At 41.1% G+C, this 18,277-nt stretch overlaps 1 protein-coding gene across 1 annotated transcript in view; it reads right to left on the bottom strand.

Annotated features, from left to right (window-relative positions):
• LOC136885337 (uncharacterized) overlaps nt 1-18,277 on the bottom strand; it is a 157,869-nt gene that overhangs the window by 39,805 nt on the left and 99,787 nt on the right. Inside the window, exons 15-16 of the mRNA XM_068230284.1 lie at nt 3,582-3,689; nt 1,282-1,467 (exon numbers count right to left, since the gene is read on the bottom strand). Of these exons, the coding sequence (XP_068086385.1) occupies nt 1,282-1,467; nt 3,582-3,689 (294 nt within the window). The remainder of the gene's footprint in view (nt 1-1,281; nt 1,468-3,581; nt 3,690-18,277) is intronic.

An 18,277-nucleotide genomic window follows, 5' to 3' on the forward strand; every position in this document is an offset into this window, starting at 1 on the left:
GTTCCTTTCTTATTCCCCCCTCCCTCCCCTTCTCTCTCTTTGACTTGATTTGATACTTGTTTGTTCCTTTCCGATATTTATATGACCTGTCATTGTGTTTATCCTATTATGAGTTCATCTTCTTGACCTGATTCCAGACAGCGAAGTACTTCATATACCTGTACATACATAATTATAAGTAAATATTTACAGTGCTGACAGAGAATTATCCAGTTAAATATATTGTTATGTGCTAAGTGAACGTTAGCCTTGTCGCATCCCCTTCAGTATTAACAGAAAGGGATGACTAAGCCAGCTCAGGGAACCTCCCAGCTTGCCAGAGGACATGCTGCGGCCCTTCCTCTATTGTTGTCTTCGTCTAGTTTCTCCCTGTGATTTCTGGACGGTACAATGGAAATGTTCCACCTCCAGCCGAATCCTGAATATTCTAGTAGCCCAGCATCATGGTATAAGTACAAGGCCACTGCAAATGAGTTGTTGTATCGGGAGTGCCCAGCCAGTACCCGGATTGAAGATGATGTGCAGGACAAAAGACTGCGTACTGCCTCACGAGTACTGTGTATTTCTGTGAACTGAGGACTGCCGTGAGTCAGTGACTGAAGTAGTTACCGTGAGTGTGAGGGAACTGTGTTAATATTCGCTGCTATGAGCACCATTCTGCTGTTGAATACTGTTATAAGCTGTTGCTGTTTAGTTATTCATTGCATGTGACTCTGTGAATTACTAGACTGTCTCCGGAGTCAAACCAAGGAATAGTCATCGTATGTTGTGTAGCCAATAGCATTGTGCTCAAACCCAGTGGTCACACACAGCTGCTGTATGGGGTGATTTGAATTGGTGAAGTGAACATAAGGATTGTAGTTATCCCCAGGTAATACCAACGGGCCGGACCGCCTGCTGAGCCGAAAGAAGAGAGACTTGTAAATAGATGGCAATTAGTGAGTGTGGTCATTCATGACCGAACAGCAGAGAGAGAGAGAGACAGAGAGACAGAGAGAGAGAGAGAGAGAGAGAGAGAGAGAGAGTGTGCGATGCACGCACGCGTGTGCATTTATTAGGTCATCCTGATATAAATGAGACTAATAATATAGACGCTTTATAGTGAATGTCCATGAAGACAATAAAGGACATCAGCCAGTTGGCTCAGTTTCTGCCAAATGCTCTTGTTTAAAGCAACGTTGAACTTAAGATACACAAACTATAGTAATGGTGTCACTGAACTACCCTGTCTCGCAACTGAGATTTATTCACTAAATATGATATGACATGATGCTGGCTTACCTTCACAAATGCCTTTTCACAGAGGTTGCACTGGAAGATGCGACCTTGTGTGTGTTCCAGGACATGCTTCGAGAGGTAGTCCTGCGACAGGAAAGTCTTGGGGCAGTGTGGGCAGTTCAGAGGTTTCACCTGCTCTGGATTATGTGACCTTTCATGTTTGCGAAGGTTCACCTTCTGGTAGAAACTCTAAACAGGTGGCAAAGAAAGAAGTTCAAATTAGAGAAGAAAGAAATTTAACTTCACACCTTAAAACCAAACCAAACCAAACTCAAACAAACCATAAAAAACAAATTACTGTATAATCTCGAATACCACCCGCCACCGAATAAGACCCGCACCCTTATTTTTAAAGAACAAATTTTTTTTAAAAAAAGCGAAGTAAAAATTATTTACAATCTTTACTAACACACATCAAATGATTAGAAAATACAAATAAAAGTAAACAAACATTTCCAGAGCGATATCCAACGAGTTCATTCATTCATCATCATCATCATCATCATCAGGGCCCACTGCAGATGATGCACACTCATTATCCCCTTATTGACAGTCTCACCATGCTGCACAACACAAATTTCCATTTTTAAAAGGATTAGCAAGTTATATGTCAACCAAATGAGTTTTTAGATGAGAAGGTTTTACTACCTCAACATTCACATGTTTTCAATATGTTAATCATGATCATTGACTTTTAATTCCATACATTTTTCAGTGTTTTTATTTGTTTGCACAAATTGATGACCGTCAATACGGAATGAGATTTATAATATGCAACATTAATGTGTCTGCGAGCACAAAGAATGAAATGTGGTGGCACTTTCTTCTTGTTCTCCCCAACTCTAAGATTGGTGGGAAACACGCACACCGGGTGAGCTGGCTGTGCGGTTAGGGCCATACAGCTGCAAGCTTGCATCCAGCAGATAGTGGGTTCAAACCCCACTCTTGGACCCCCTGAAGATGATTTTCCGTGGTTTCCCATTTTCACACTAGGCAAATGTTGGGGCTGTACCTATTAAGGCCACGGCCATTTCCTTCCCACTCTTAACCTTTTAATCTCCCATTGTCGCCATAAGACCTATCTGTGTCAGTGCGACGTAAAGCAATTTGGGAAAAAAAAAAAAAAAAAAAAAAAAAAAAAAAAAAAAAAAAAAAAAAAAAAAAACCTACAACAACAACAACATCAAAAACACTTCCTTTCTTTGGCTAATACCTTAACCCTAGAACTGGCAACTGCTGAATATTCGACACATTGGTCCCTACTATAGTGGCACTGTCGAATATTCAAAACGTTCGTATATCATCTTATCACGTAATTTCCTCAAGTCTTCAACAGATGCCATGACAGTCTACTTTTTTTGTCGTTTTCAATGTCCACAGTAGCCGTGAGTTCAGTTTCATTCATAATTACAACATCTTTGGGTGCAATATCATGGAAATAAACGAGTGCAGTTATCCCACCATCTGTTTGAGCATCTTTGCGATAGTGTTTGTAAACAAACTTTCATGGGCTCTGGTTTGCTATTCTACAGTACTTCATTTTATTGCATAGTTTCCCAAAAGCATGTCTGACCTTTCTCATAAATTTACAACAAATCTAACCTTACAGTTAGTTCAGACCAAGTCCAACACAGGACCTGAACTGAGTATAAGCAATATCAGACTATGGAATGCCAACGGGTGAATGGTGAAGAGGAATACAAAATCAGCGTCAATCTTAGTTAATAAGAAATTATTTATATCATGGAACAAATAACCCCCAACCAATAAAGCATAATTTGAATTAGAAGATGATCCTGCAATTATTACAATATTAACACAGTCTTGCGCATACTAAGAAAAATAAAATACCTGAATTCAACAAAAGAATGAAATGGCGTATGGCTTTTAGTGCCAGGAGTGTCCAAGGACACGTTCGGCTCGCCAGGTGCAGGTCTTTCGATTTGACGTCCGTAGGCGACCTGCGCGTCGTGATGAGGATGAAATGATGATGAAGACAACACATACACCCAGCCCCCGTGCCAGCGAAATTAACCAATGATGGTTAAAATTCCCGACCCTGCCGGGAATCAAATCCGGGACCCCTGTGACCAAAGGCCAGCACGCTAACCATTTAGCCATGGAGCCAGACAATTAAACAAAAATAACACTGTCATAAATGAATAGATCATTCATGTTAACAAAGCCAAAAGTGGCCTACTTTCACTAACCATAATAACCATTAACACCAGACCACCATGCCTGTGCTGCCACATCTTAGTACAAGGGCTTATCCGACAATGAAACACAACCACACTACTAACCTTTCCACAAACACTACAGACAAATTTCTTTTCTCCTGTATGCAGCAGCATGTGGATGTCCAGGGACTTCTTCGACTTGAGCTTCTTGTCACAGATAGGGCATGGCATCTAGAAATACAGGAATACAATGATATTATTAAAAACACTCTTCTCCTTATGCAACAGAAGTACCATTAGTGACAGCTGGGCAACACAGGGATTGATACAGTATGTCCAATGTTAGCAATGTTATTTCACTACTGTGTCGATATACGTAACTGAAAGAAACAAACAAGTCACAAATCAAGTTATATATGGAAAAACAGAAATGTGATTAGGCATACATAATATTTTGCATTTTCAAGCTTGTCCAAGTGTCCCATACTGATCTGCCATTATGTCAATCGTACTGTGCATTCCTCTTCTTGTTCCCGTCTCTTGACTTGACAATGACAGGTCAGTGTGGGTAGGGGGAACAACAGAAAGAGGTGGGCAAGGAGAAGAAACCTGGACTGGGTCAAAATGATGGAAGAGGAATGGTGAAAAGAGAGAGGAAGTTAAGAGAGGTGCCATAAATGCACCAACCCAGCAGAAGCTGGATAAGGGGAGAGGAGGAGGATGATGATTTGCTGGCATCACACACCCCAACCTGCTGAATGTATCAATTTCACCAGCCATCTGTTTAGTTTAAGCAGATAAGCATGGTTGTGCACTGCCACACTACCAATGCGACATGAGATGTTACCAGGATGCTGGGCAGGACAAGGAGGCTCTGCTGCACAGCCTGCACTATGGGAAGAAACTGAGACGGCCTGTAAAGCAATCCCTAGGAACACTTTAGTCACCGCTGTTTGTGGAGTGGTTTGCCAAAATAAGAAGTGCCTAGATGCTAATGGTGAACATTCTGAGCATTTAGGCGATTGTAACAGATCAAACATACGTTGAATATCAACACAAATCTAGTAATACATATTTTATGCTGATACTATGCAGGTTTTTTGAAATGCTAAAATGAGTACATATTTTTTGAACTCCTCTGAATGTGTTTGTATTCATATTTCTATCTTTCTACATCACTTTAAATATACTGACACACCAAAAGCCTTGGCATCTTTATGATGCCCATTTCAGTGTGGTGGTGGTGGTGGTGGTGGTGGTGGTGGTGGTGGTAGTAGTAGTAGTAGTAGTAGTAGTAGTAGTAGTAGTAGTAGTAGTTGTTGTTGTTGTTGTTTTAAGAGGAAGTACAATGGGTAATCATCCTCTATAAACACCAGGGCCTGAATTTTGATGACCAAATAAATGCCAATAAAAAATCCTAAATCTCCTAAAAAGAGACTTAAATGTGTGAGAAAATGATCTAAAAATATAAAGAAAAATACATAAATTACCTAGAATAGTAAATATTTGCACTGTCCACATTACCTTTAACTCATAATGGAGTGAATACAATTAAAAATGTCAATAATAATAAATACAGAAACACCTGAGAGAATAATTCATCATTCCTTAAAAAAAAATCATTTCTTACAAAATAACTGAATATCTGTATGTAGTCATTAAAACTAACTCCATGATACTACAGCCCTGAAGGGCCTTGGCCTAACAAGCAACCGCTGCTCAGCCCGTAGGCCTGCAGATTACGAGGTGTCATATGGTCAGCATGACGAATCCTCTCGGCCGTTATTCTTCGCTTTCTAGACCGGGATATGTAGTAATTTTTAGAATATTACGCAATCTTTGTAATCCACCGATATTCTATCTACCTTGTGTCTGTCGCGACCTCCATGCTGTTGAATGGTAAATCTTTCATCTGCTGCCCTTTTCATTCTGCATTTCTCCGAAACATAAAAAAACATTTCCTCATGAGTTATGAAATTAATTTTCTTTCAATGGACAGCATTAGATGGCTTTATCTTAGGCATTCTAACACGTCTTTGAAATGAATCACACACGAATAAGTAAAACTCACACAGTGTAAAATGAAACTAACAAGCATGTGTATGTTAGTCCTTGGGCACTTTGACAACCTAAATGAAATGAATACTATAGTGATAACACCTCTCATTCTCATCGCAAGTCCATCCACATTATATAAAGCAATGTCTTGTCACTCTCTAGAGGTGCAGATTTTGAATAAGGGTTGTAGAAGTTCAAGATACTTAATTTTACCAGTCAGAATGCGTAAGACATACTATGAAGCACTACTCATGTACAAATTCAAAAATGGTATGATCTCCTTAAACACAGAAATTAGGTACAGGAAAGACACTCATAACTATAAAACTAGGTCAGTAGATCACAATACAGTGGCCATCTATCTTCTACAAGGTATGAAATAAAAAATACAGCATATTCTGCTGCAGCATCACATAACAAACTGCCAAATGAGTTAAGGAGTATTAAAACATTTTCAATTCTTAAGAATTCTGTTTTTAGATATTTATTACAAAAATATATATTTATTATAAATTTCTCTAAATGTATTAATCATTATTGCCACAGTTAAATATAATTGTTAATTATCTACAGTGTACTGCCAATATTGTTGTGATCAACGTATATTATATTATGAATATTAAACCTTTTTTTACCATCAATCGTCAAGCCAAAACTGTAAAGGGCTAATAGCTCTTTGCAACAATATTCAGAATAAATAAATAAAATTATACAGGATCTTTTGAGGTTTGAGTAGTCCTATTCTCATTTATTGAAAACCCGAATGATATCCAGATATGTTGACTGCACAATGTAAAGACTTAAAAATGACTAAATAATAATGCAGGGGGGAAAAAAAAAAGGAAAGAAAAGTTCTTAGGAAAATCTTTGGCCCAGTACGCATAGAAGGAGTGTGGATGAAAAGGAGGTCTCCTGACTTATAACAAAATTCTGAGAAAAAGACGACTGAAATCTTACAGCCATATTCAAAGAATGGACAATGAAAGACTGACTAAGGGCTGTTGTATGTCCGGCGCTCCCTTCTCGCTCCGCCAGCCAGCTACACGCGCGCCTGGTGTCATTCTTCTAGCCTCGACGCGCAGCCCTCAGTGCGCGTGCCTGAACAGTCGTGTGTGTACTATAAAGAGGAACTCCCAGCCTGTCCTGATGCCCACTTGCCCCGGTGTCCAGCTCCAGAATACACCCTACGTCGAGCACTGAGGCTACTCCTCTTGAAAATGTGCTTCGGCCAGGTGGACTGAATTTCTGGCAGTACGAGGTCTCACCTCTGGTCACCGCTCCTCTTAGTCCGCTGCCCATATCCAGTCATATTATTACATACCGTCATATTTCCTTAATTAATGCAAGCTCCCTTGGTTTCGCCAAGTAAGAATTCTTCCAACATTGAACTTGCTTTTATGAACTCAGCAAGGAAGGAATTTCCAAAACATTTATGTCAGTACTTCTGATAGTTCTCGACTATCGACTTTGCTATCACAAGGACTATCTTTTCGAGATAGTAGTGGATGTAAATACTACAAACCTGTATATAGTGTACAGAAGATAGACTCTTTCTCAAGATTCCTAATTCATTTTGCTTCAAGTTAAATTTCATTTTATTTGTGTAAATAGTGTATTTTGCATTTGAAGCGAATAATAAAGTTGTGTTTTGTAAATCTCAACCTTGGTTACAACACAACTCTATGGCGACGAGGTAAAGAAAAAAGACCGCAACGGACACTCCAATTCATCGGCCCCAGTCACCAACTCTGTGGCGACAGGATAATAACTTGCAATTCATCCACTCCTTCACAACGAGGTACAGCAAACTCAGTGCCCTCATACACTTAGACATTGGCGACGAAGTCAATCAGTGCTCAGTGTGTCGCCCACTCAACAGACATTCCACAGCTCTCTGTCGTGCGCTCCACCTGTGTGGCACGCTCCAGCGTGTTTGCTTGCTCTCTCTCTCACTCCCAGCATATATCGGTCAAGGTCGCGCCTACACCAAGTTCTGACACACAGCTCTCCTTGCTCTTTATTGCACGCATCTCGCCATGGCTACAGCTGAGCAACTCGCTACGGTATTCCAAGCCTTACAGCAGCAACAACAACAGTTTATGCAACAACAACAGGCAGCATTAATTCAGGCTATTCAAGCTATTTCTGTCTCTACACAGCCATCAGCTATTCCTCCGTTCTCTGCTTTTGATCCGGCTAAGGAAGAATGGTCAGTTTATTTAGCCCGCTTACAACAGCATTTCATCTGCCATTCTGTCACAGATGATCAACGCCGCCGCGCACTATTTCTTAGTTCAGTTGGCAATGCTACGTGTGAATTACTACGTAAATTAGGTCCAGAAGAAAACCTTTCTGAGGTACCATTCGCACAGCTCCTGGCCCGTCTCACTGAACATTATGCCAAAGCTCCTCACATAGTGGCTGCTCGCTATAAATTTTTTCAGAGCAGAAAGCAACCCCATCAGACACATACTGAATGGATAACTGAATTGCGTGGTCTAGCTAAACCCTGCCAGTTCATATGCTCCAGGGACGGTTGTGGTTCACCCTACACTGATTCTCTCATTCGGGACATGGTAATTTTACATACTCCTGAGGACAAGATACGTTTTGACGCTGTCAAGCAAAGTAACCCTTCTTTAGAAGACGTCCAGCGTATTGCTACGGTTTATGAGCTTACTACCAAGACTGCCGCAGCCATAGCTTCTCCACACGAAGTTGCTCAAGTCTCGACTCAGGCCCGCAAGTCCTCTGCTACAGTGAACCGTCCAGATAAGGCGCTCTCTACCAAGCATTCTCGCCAGGTTCCCTCTCGTAATGCTACAAGGAAGCCCAATTCTAAAAGCACCTCGAAACTCCTGCCTTCCTGCCGAGGCTGTTTCAAGCATCATGAACGTCGTGACTGTCGTTTTTTCAAAGCCACTTGTGAACGATGTAATAAACTTGGACACATTAGGACTGTATGTCGGAGTTCGCTCCGCCCTGCTAAGACTCCTGCAGCACGCCCGAAGCATATACAGCCCCGCCAAGACATGGAAGTTGATCAGATCAATCTTATTCTTCCCACAAGGAATTCTCACAAGATCATCGTTCCTCTCTCATTCTCTACTCGATCTGTCGATTTTCAATTAGACACTGGATCACCGGTCTCTATTATTAACCTGGCTACCTACCATGACTTAGGTTCCCCTTCATGCTCTCCAGCTGACATCCAGCTTGTGACATTTAACAAAAGGAAAATTGACATTAAAGGTCAAATCCAGCTTCAGGCTAGTTATAAAGGAATTCAGAAGGCCATTCCTCTTCTCGTAGTTAACAACTACACTGCATCCAACATTATGGGCATGGATCTATTAAACTTATTTGGTTTCCAGATACATGACAACATTAACGTTGTATCTACATTGCATCCTACTTCTGACGTTACCGATCTCCTAAAGCAGTTTCCTGAAGTCTTCGACTCTCAGCTCGGAACAGCAAAAGACTATACCGCTCACATACAGCTGAAATCCGGAGCTAAGCCTCGCTTCCTCAAAGCACGTCCAGTACCCCTAGCACTTCAAGACCCGGTCACGAAAGAATTAGAAAGATGGATACAAACTGGCATTGTGGTACCGGTTACTTCTAGTCAATGGGCTACTCCACTAGTGGTAATCAAGAAACCTGATGGTAATGTTCGACTTTGTGGCGATTTTCGATCTACAGTCAACGCACAACTTGACACAGATATCTTTCCTATTCCACGTCCAGAAGACTTATTCCGTCGTCTCGCTGGTGGACAATTCTTCTCTCGAGTTGATCTTAAAGAAGCATATCTCCAGCTACTTTTAGACGAAGACTCTAAGAAATTTCTAACACTCAACACTCCTCTCGGACTGCTCCAGCTCCAGCGGCTCCCATTCGGTGTTTCATCCTCAGCGGCTATTTTCCAGCGCTATTTAGCTCAACTCACTGCCTCCATTCCCGGTTGTGCTAACTACCTGGATGATATTATTGTTACGGGAAAAGATCATCAGGAACATCTAAACAATCTACGCCTCCTTCTACAGAAATTGAAAGACAATGGCCTACGAGCGAATCTCGCTAAATGTACATTCTTTCAGCCTCAAGTTCACTACCTCGGACATATACTTGATAAGACTGGAATTCGCCCTAGTGCACAGAATGTCTCAGCTATCGTCAACATGCCAGCACCTCAGAACCTCAAGCAGCTCCAGTCCTTCATAGGCAAAGCGAACTACTATAATAAGTTCATTCCCCGCTTCGCTACAGTGGCAGCTCCATTAAACGCTCTACGTAAAAAAGGTGTTAAATTTCAATGGACTCCGCAATGCCAACAGGCATGGCAAACCATCAACAACGCCTTAATTCAAGCTATACAACTCACTCATTTTCAGCCCGACAAGCTCATCACGCTAGCTACTGACGCTTCAGACTACGGTGTCGGTGCCGTTCTCTCCCAGAAGGATCGTCATGGACAGGAACGCCCCATCGCCTTCGCTTCGAAAACACTTAATGACCATCAACGTCGATACTCACAGATAGAGAAAGAAGCTTTAGCCATCATCTTTGGTATTCGCCGTTTCAATGAATATCTCTATGGCAACCATTTCCTGATCATTACTGATCATAAGCCTCTCGTACACTTATTCCATCCTGGTAATAAGATCCCTGAGAATTCCCTCAGAAAGCTTCAAAGATGGTCCATGTTCCTTTCTGATTATTCCTATCAGATTGTCTATCGAGCCACATCCCAGCATTGTAATGCTGATGCCCTCTCACGCTTACCAGTTGGTCCTGATACTGCCTTCGATTCTCAAGAATCTGAATGTCTTCAGTTGGACATAGAACTTGAAGATACTGTCTCCAGTTTTCCTATTGATGCTACCTGCATAGCTAAAGCTACGGATAAGGACAGTACACTTGCTACTGTGCGTACTTACATCCGCAACGGTTGGCCTCTTCAGAGCAATCTTCCTGCCCACCTTGCACCTTATCATCGTATGCAGCATCGTCTCACGACTCGTGCTGGAGTCGTACTCCTAGAAGCAGGCACCATCTTCCGAGTGGTTATCCCACTTAGCCTACAGAAACAAGTTCTAGAATTATTACACCAAAGCCATTGGGGTATATCCCGAACGAAGCAACTAGCACGTCAACACTGCTACTGGCCCGGTATTGATGCCGCCATCGAAAAGCTCATCCGTCATTGTGAACAATGTCAACTGAATCAGAACGCCCCGTCTTCTGATCTAGCTTCATGGCCTCCTGCTACTACTCCATGGGAACGAGTTCACATCGATTTCGCAGGTCCTTTCCTCAATTCCATGTGGTTAATAGTCATCGATTCACTATCGCACTTTCCATATGTAGTGGATATGCATTCGACTACTACGACCGAAGCTACCATTCGTGCTCTACAGAAAATATTTACTACAGAAGGCTTACCTCAAGTACTCATTTCGGACAACGGACCTCAATTTACAGCTACTGCTTTTAAGAAATTTTGTACATATAATGGCATTCGTCATATCCTAGCACCGCCTTTTCACCCTCAATCTAATGGTGAAGCTGAACGCTTTGTACAAACATTTAAGAGAAGTATGAAAAAAGCTGTCTCTTCAGGCTTAACTAAAGACCAAGCATTGCTCCAACTCTTAAGCAACTACAGAACTCTGCCCGGCGCTGATAATATCACTCCTGCACAGAAGCTCCATGGACGACCTCACAGAACTTTACTTTCTCTGTTGCAGCCTCTTCCGGCCCAGTCTCAGACCTCACCAACGAAGTTCTCAGTCAACGACAAGGTCTACACCCGGACATTCAGGTCAAACCCACTCTGGATACCTGGAGTCATCTGCAGATCTTTGGGTCATCGTCTCTACGAAATACAGACTACGGAGAAACGTATCTGCCGCCATCAAGACCAGATACGTCTGCGCTACCGCCCATGTCCAACTATTGATTCTATTGCTCAGCCAGATAAATCTATTGCTGAACGAGCTTTAGACCATTTAATAACCATGGGTTCCTTTCAGGACGAGACAGCGCCACTCCGCCCGGTCCCAGCTCCGGACAATCCAACAGAGACATCAGCAGCTCCGGCCCAGCATCGCAGCCGCCGCCAGCGCCGCCGCCGTTTCACGCCGTACCGGCGTATTTAGGAGGGGAGGGTGTTGTATGTCCGGCGCTCCCTTCTCGCTCCGCCAGCCAGCTACACGCGCGCCTGGTGTCATTCTTCTAGCCTCGACGCGCAGCCCTCAGTGCGCGTGCCTGAACAGTCGTGTGTGTACTATAAAGAGGAACTCCCAGCCTGTCCTGATGCCCACTTGCCCCGGTGTCCAGCTCCAGAATACACCCTACGTCGAGCACTGAGGCTACTCCTCTTGAAAATGTGCTTCGGCCAGGTGGACTGAATTTCTGGCAGTACGAGGTCTCACCTCTGGTCACCGCTCCTCTTAGTCCGCTGCCCATATCCAGTCATATTATTACATACCGTCATATTTCCTTAATTAATGCAAGCTCCCTTGGTTTCGCCAAGTAAGAATTCTTCCAACATTGAACTTGCTTTTATGAACTCAGCAAGGAAGGACTTTCCAAAACATTTATGTCAGTACTTCTGATAGTTCTCGACTATCGACTTTGCTATCACAAGGACTATCTTTTCGAGATAGTAGTGGATGTAAATACTACAAACCTGTATATAGTGTACAGAAGATAGACTCTTTCTCAAGATTCCTAATTCATTTTGCTTCAAGTTAAATTTCATTTTATTTGTGTAAATAGTGTATTTTGCATTTGAAGCGAATAATAAAGTTGTGTTTTGTAAATCTCAACCTTGGTTACAACAAGGGCCAGTATTATAATAGAGGTTTAAACTGTTGGTTCAGTTTAAACTTCGGTTTATCTGTTAGTCGTGTATTATAAAACTTAATCTTAAGGTTAACTAGAGATTAATTTTACTGCCACTCATCTACTGTTTAAACTGAAGTTTAAGAAGACATAACCTTACACAACATGGCAGAACGAATGGATCTCGAAGATATTTTTGAGGTGTTTGAGGAAATACTAAGCAATGACGAAGAAGTGGTTCAAATTATTGAACGACCACGGGCACTACGAGTTTTCCGAGCAAGGGGACGCCACTTTCATTTATAGATAGGTTCAGGCTTACAAAACAGTGTGTCATAATCCTATTTCAGAAAATTGGTGCTAGAATAAAACATGCAACGAAAAGGTAAGAATGTAAAAATGACTTTTTGAACTGTTTGAATGTCAAAAGAGTAAATTTTAGAAAATAAAGTAACTTACTTCTATTTCAGAAATCATGCTGTAGAACCCCTCAGTCGCTACTAATAGCATTACGGTTTTATGCCTCCCGTAGTATGTTTATTACAATGGGAGATTTCAGAGGAATGCATAAGGCCACTGTTTCACGGACTATATAAATATTTCTATACTAATTGCACAAGCAATTCTATTTCCTTACAACTAAAATTACGACAAACCTTATATCCGTCATTTTACCTACAAGAAGTAAACAAAACATTATCAATAGCCATCTTTTCTTGCGAGTCACAAGTCACTACAAAACATTATCGACAGTCATCTTTTCTCGCAAGTCACTGCTACCAAGATCGTATATTATTATTATTATTATTATTAAAGCGTCTTTATTGTGGCGAAGTTAGGGCTCCCGGCCCTTTCTTACACTTAACCACTTCATGTATATACAATGTATATTTTACATAAAATTTAAACATATGAAATCTTTACAACCTAAAGTATAACTAAAGCAACTAAAGTATCACTAACTAAACTAAGGTGAGTAAAGTATAACTAAATTATATACAGGAACACATTGCAATAAACAACCATATTCACTCTCATTCATGCATCCCATTCACACTCAAGAAAGACTGGAAGTGCTTAAAAGATGACGCTGGCAAAGGATTTTAAATTTTGTCTTAGATTTAGCTTCCCTGATGTCATTGGGGAGTTCATTCCACCAGCTCGTGGCGGTGATAGTGAACGATCTGTTGTAGGTTGCGGTTCGATGCACAGGAATTTCTAGCGTACAGCCTGACCGGGTATTGAACAGGTGCAGGGAACTAAGGTAGCGAAATCTGGTGGATAGATAAGGAGGAGTGTTTTCAGAAAGCACCTGATACACCAAAGTAGTTGCGTGGAGTCTACATCTGTCATTCAGTCGTAACCAAGATAATTGTGTATAGAATGGGGATACATGGGCGTATGGTTGTATGTCGAATGCATACCTGATGCATGCATTTTGGGCACGTTGCAGTCTCATGCTTTGCTCGTTATTGATATCAATAAAAACTGTATCACTGTATTCGAGAATTGGAAACAAGAGTGATTGAATGAGCTTTATTTTCAAGGACCGAGGAAATATATTTTTAAACTGCTTCAGAGGATGCAGGCTTTGATATACCTTTTGGCACACTTTCATCACATGTTGCGACCAGTTCAATGTTTCGCTTATAGCCACACCAAGATTCATAACTGTTTCACAAAATGGAATAATGGTATTGTTTAGTGCTTCAGGAGGAATTTCGTATTGTTTTAAGACGTGTAAGTTTTTTGAAGTACCAATGATTATTGCTTGCGTTTTAAGAGGCTTAATTTTGAGATTGTTACTCAATGCAAAATTACTTATGAGACTTAAATCAGCATTAACTTTTTCTACAGCACTCTGAATTTTATCAGTTCTTGAGTGGTAGTAGATCTGCAGATCATCAGCATAAAGATGATACTTGCAATGTGTGATCGATTTGGCAACATCGTGTAAGTAAATTGCAAACAGCAATGGTCCAAGTACAGACCCTTGGGGGACACTGAGGGGTTTGTTAAGCCACTCAGATCTGCTATTATTTACTCTGACATACTGACGGAGATTTTTGAGGTACGAACTGAAAAAGTTTATTGCCGTCTTGCTGACATTTAATGAATCCAATTTTGAAAGTAGCAGTTGAGGAACAACAGTATCAAAAGCACTAGAAAAATCAAGTAGAACCAGTACAGTCACTTGTCGAGTGTCCATTGCCTGTCGGATATCATCAGTTACTTTCAGTAGGGCAGTCGTTGTGCTGTGTCCTTTCTTGAAACCAGATTGGTAAGGGTCAAGCAGTGAGAAGATAGTCAAGTAAGTGAGGACTTGTTCGTGTACCAAGCGTTCTAGTACTTTGGAAAGGGGTGGGAGAATGGATATAGGGCGATAATCTGATGGTAAACTAGGAGAATTCTTCTTAGGAATAGGAATGACGATACCGTGCTTCCACACAGTTGGGAATACTCCCTGTACAAGGCAATGATTAAATATAAGCGTCAGAATAGGTAATATGGCACCAATAATATTAATTTATGAAAGATAATGGTATGTCGTCATTACCCGGAGCATCAGACTTGAGGGAGTAAATTACACGCTTCACATCGTTCGCCCCAACTTTTTTGAAAGTGAATTTTACTTGATTTACTCGGGAATGAGCATTTATGGCGTTAATATCATCATCAGTTAGGTCATCAACTGGTTGATGATGATGATGATTATTATTATTATTATTATCATTATTAGGATAGTTAGCATCATAGTCATTATTGTCAGTAATATCATTATTAGTGTATGCTGCTTTCGTAAAATGAGAATTTAGATCATCAAGTGGTATACTGGGTGTCTGCATGGTCAGGCTGCGACCTATACCCATCTGATGCAAATGTTTCCATATTAGTGCTGAATTTCGTCTGTTTGTTATCTCTTGAATATATTTATACTTGCTGTTACGAATTAATTTCTTAACTTGATTTCGGAGAATACGGTAATTTTCGAAATCACTAGTGCTTTCAGTTCGCCTAAATCGCCTATACCAAGCATCACGATTTGCCATGACTGACTTAATTTCATTTGTTAGCCAAGGAGACGAAGGGTGAGAAACTCGAATTTGCTTCTTCGGAGCGTGTTTGTCATACAGTCCTAATATTAAAGAGTTCAGTCTGTCAACCTTATCATCAATGTCATTAGTCAGTAGAATGTCATTCCACGGCAATTGATATGCTTCATTTCGTATTATCTCAGTATTAAAATGCTTGAAGTCTCTTCGCATTATGTACCTGGTTTTGTACTTTGGTGCCTTGAGAGAGTAACATAAGTATATGAGATCGTGAGTCGAAATACCTGGTACAGCAAGCTGTCCATGTTTTACCACTTTCTGCGGATTGTTTGTTATAATAAGGTCAATCAGTGTGTGAGACGTGTGGTTTATTCTGTGAACATGGTTAGTCGCGTCTAGTGTCAGTATATTGTAATCCATGCCATGGAATAGGTTTTGTAAGTATGTTGATTCGTTACTTGTAACTAGGAGATTAGTATTGAAGTCACCAAGAATGATTATGTTTTTGTACAGCGGAGTTAACTTCGATAATGCCACTTCTAGGTCAGATATATGTTGTATGTCCGGCGCCTTGTATACCACTCCGATCAGTAGTTTTTGATTATTAACCAAGAGTTCAACAAACATGAATTCAGGTCGAAATGGAGTCTTAGGATCTGAGGTCATAATTATTTTACTTTTTAAGCCGCTACGGCAATATATAGCGCAACCGCCCCCTACACGATTTAAACGATCTAGGCGATGTAACGTCATGTTATTCAGCTTTACGAGATCAGATTTGAGTGACTGCTGTAACCATGTCTCTGTTACACAAATACAATGCAAGTTACTGTTACTAAATAGAGCCTGTATTTCGTCAAAGTGACAAAGAAGCGATTGTGCATTGATATGACAACACTGAAAATATTGTTGGTGGGGAGCTAACATTTCCTTAAGAATGTCTCCTGCCACAGCTGGTGAAGGGGAAGGTAAGGGTGAAGGCGGACGACAATGAAGAGGGATAGGGTCAATGACATCACGGACATGCTGTTCGGTATAAATAATTGACTCATTTACGTTAGCCATTGTCAACAGAAAAATTCAAACTACTCACCCTAGTTGTTTCATAAGCACCTCCAGAAATATTTACACAATCACTCTCACACACACTATCACATACACAAACATTATACGCTATTATATCACTCATTGTTTTTCCTAGTCAATCTCGTCGCTCACATAAGGCTTATTAATTGTGCCATGCTGCTAACAAACATTTTCTGTCCATTGTCTTTCAAAACAACAATGCGGCCATCCTGTGTCCACACCCGTCGGAGTCCGAAGTGATCACGTGCCCTGTTTAGAATAGTTTTTCTGATACCTGTCAGGGATTCAGTCAGTAGAAGGCCAGTTCCTTTTAACAGCCGCTTGGCCCTCCAAACTCTGTCCCGGTCATGGTAACGCACGAACTTTATAATTATAGGGCGCTTACCCGTAGCAACAACCTGAGCTGTGGTTCGTTTTAGCACTCCTAAACGATGGCAACGATCTATATCAGACATAGTTATATCTACATTTAACTTGCCCTTCATCGTGTTGATAACTTTATTGTAAACGTTCTCTGCCGGCTCCTCTGGAATACCATGCAGCACTAAGCAGTTCCGCCGACTGTACTGTTCAGCTTCATCAAGCAGTTCGGCCTGTTGTTCAAGGCGCTGTTCAGTAAATTCCAGTTTTTTTGTTATGTCTTTCAGCTCACTAGACACCTTTTCTTGGAACTGGGAGAACTCAGCCTTTAGCCGCTGCAGCTCATCCGCGCGGCAGGTGCAGCTTGCGACGTGTTCCAGGCGGCCTTGGAAGTCCTTCATAACATCTTCAATAGACGCTACACGACGAATAGCTTCTTTCGCGGACATACTGAATGATGCTTCAGGTCAATGACAGTTTAGTTACACTGAGAAAGTCACAAATGGCACTTGTTGGCTGTTAATCTTGCTAATTAACGAGATTACTGGAGAGGCGTTTCACACAACAGCAGCAGTTGGCGCCATGTTCCTCCTTCACCTCAGTTTAACTTAGGCCGGCCATTATAAGACTCAACATTGGTTTAAACTCAAGTTACAGTTTAACTCACTCAATCTTCAGTTTAAACCATCATTATAATACCGGCACTAAAAGGATATTTAATTATGCCTCTTCACTAAAAGTCAAGAATAACTGGATAATTGATGTTGAAAAAGACCTTCAAGAAATCACCAAAACAGACAAAATCACCCAGAACAAATCGAGCTGCTTTTCTTCGTATTTTTCCAGTTCTCGAAACAAGTAATCCTGGTGAGGGTCCTATACTCTGGAACCACACTCTAGTGGGGTCTTACCAAAGCCCTGATTAACACCAGCATTCTGAGAAAATAAGAAATAGACGACTGAAATTTGATGGCCATATTCAAAGAATGGACAGTGAAAGACTTACTAACAGAATATTTAATTACGTACACAAGTTACTTTACGTTGCACCGACACAGATAGGTCTTATGGTGATGATAGGACAGGAAAGAGCTAGCAGTGAGAAGGAAGCGACCATGGCCTTAATCACAAGGAAAAATCAGGTTGTGAATTTTACTAATAGGAAAAGTCCTCTTAGTTTAAATTACTGTGTTGATGGGGTGAAATTTCCTTATGGGGTTCACTGTAAGTACCTGTGTTAATATAAGGAAAGATCTTCATTGGGGTAATCACATGAATAGCATTGTAAATAAAGGGTACAGATCTCTGCACATAGTTATGAGGGTATTTAGGAGTTGTAGTAAGGATGTAAAGTAGAGTATGGTTTCAGTGTATGGGACCCTCACCAGGATTACTTGATTCATGAACTGG

Source organism: Anabrus simplex, chromosome 14 (genome assembly GCF_040414725.1).
Source record: "Anabrus simplex isolate iqAnaSimp1 chromosome 14, ASM4041472v1, whole genome shotgun sequence".
NCBI classification, from domain to species: Eukaryota; Metazoa; Arthropoda; class Insecta; order Orthoptera; family Tettigoniidae; genus Anabrus; species Anabrus simplex.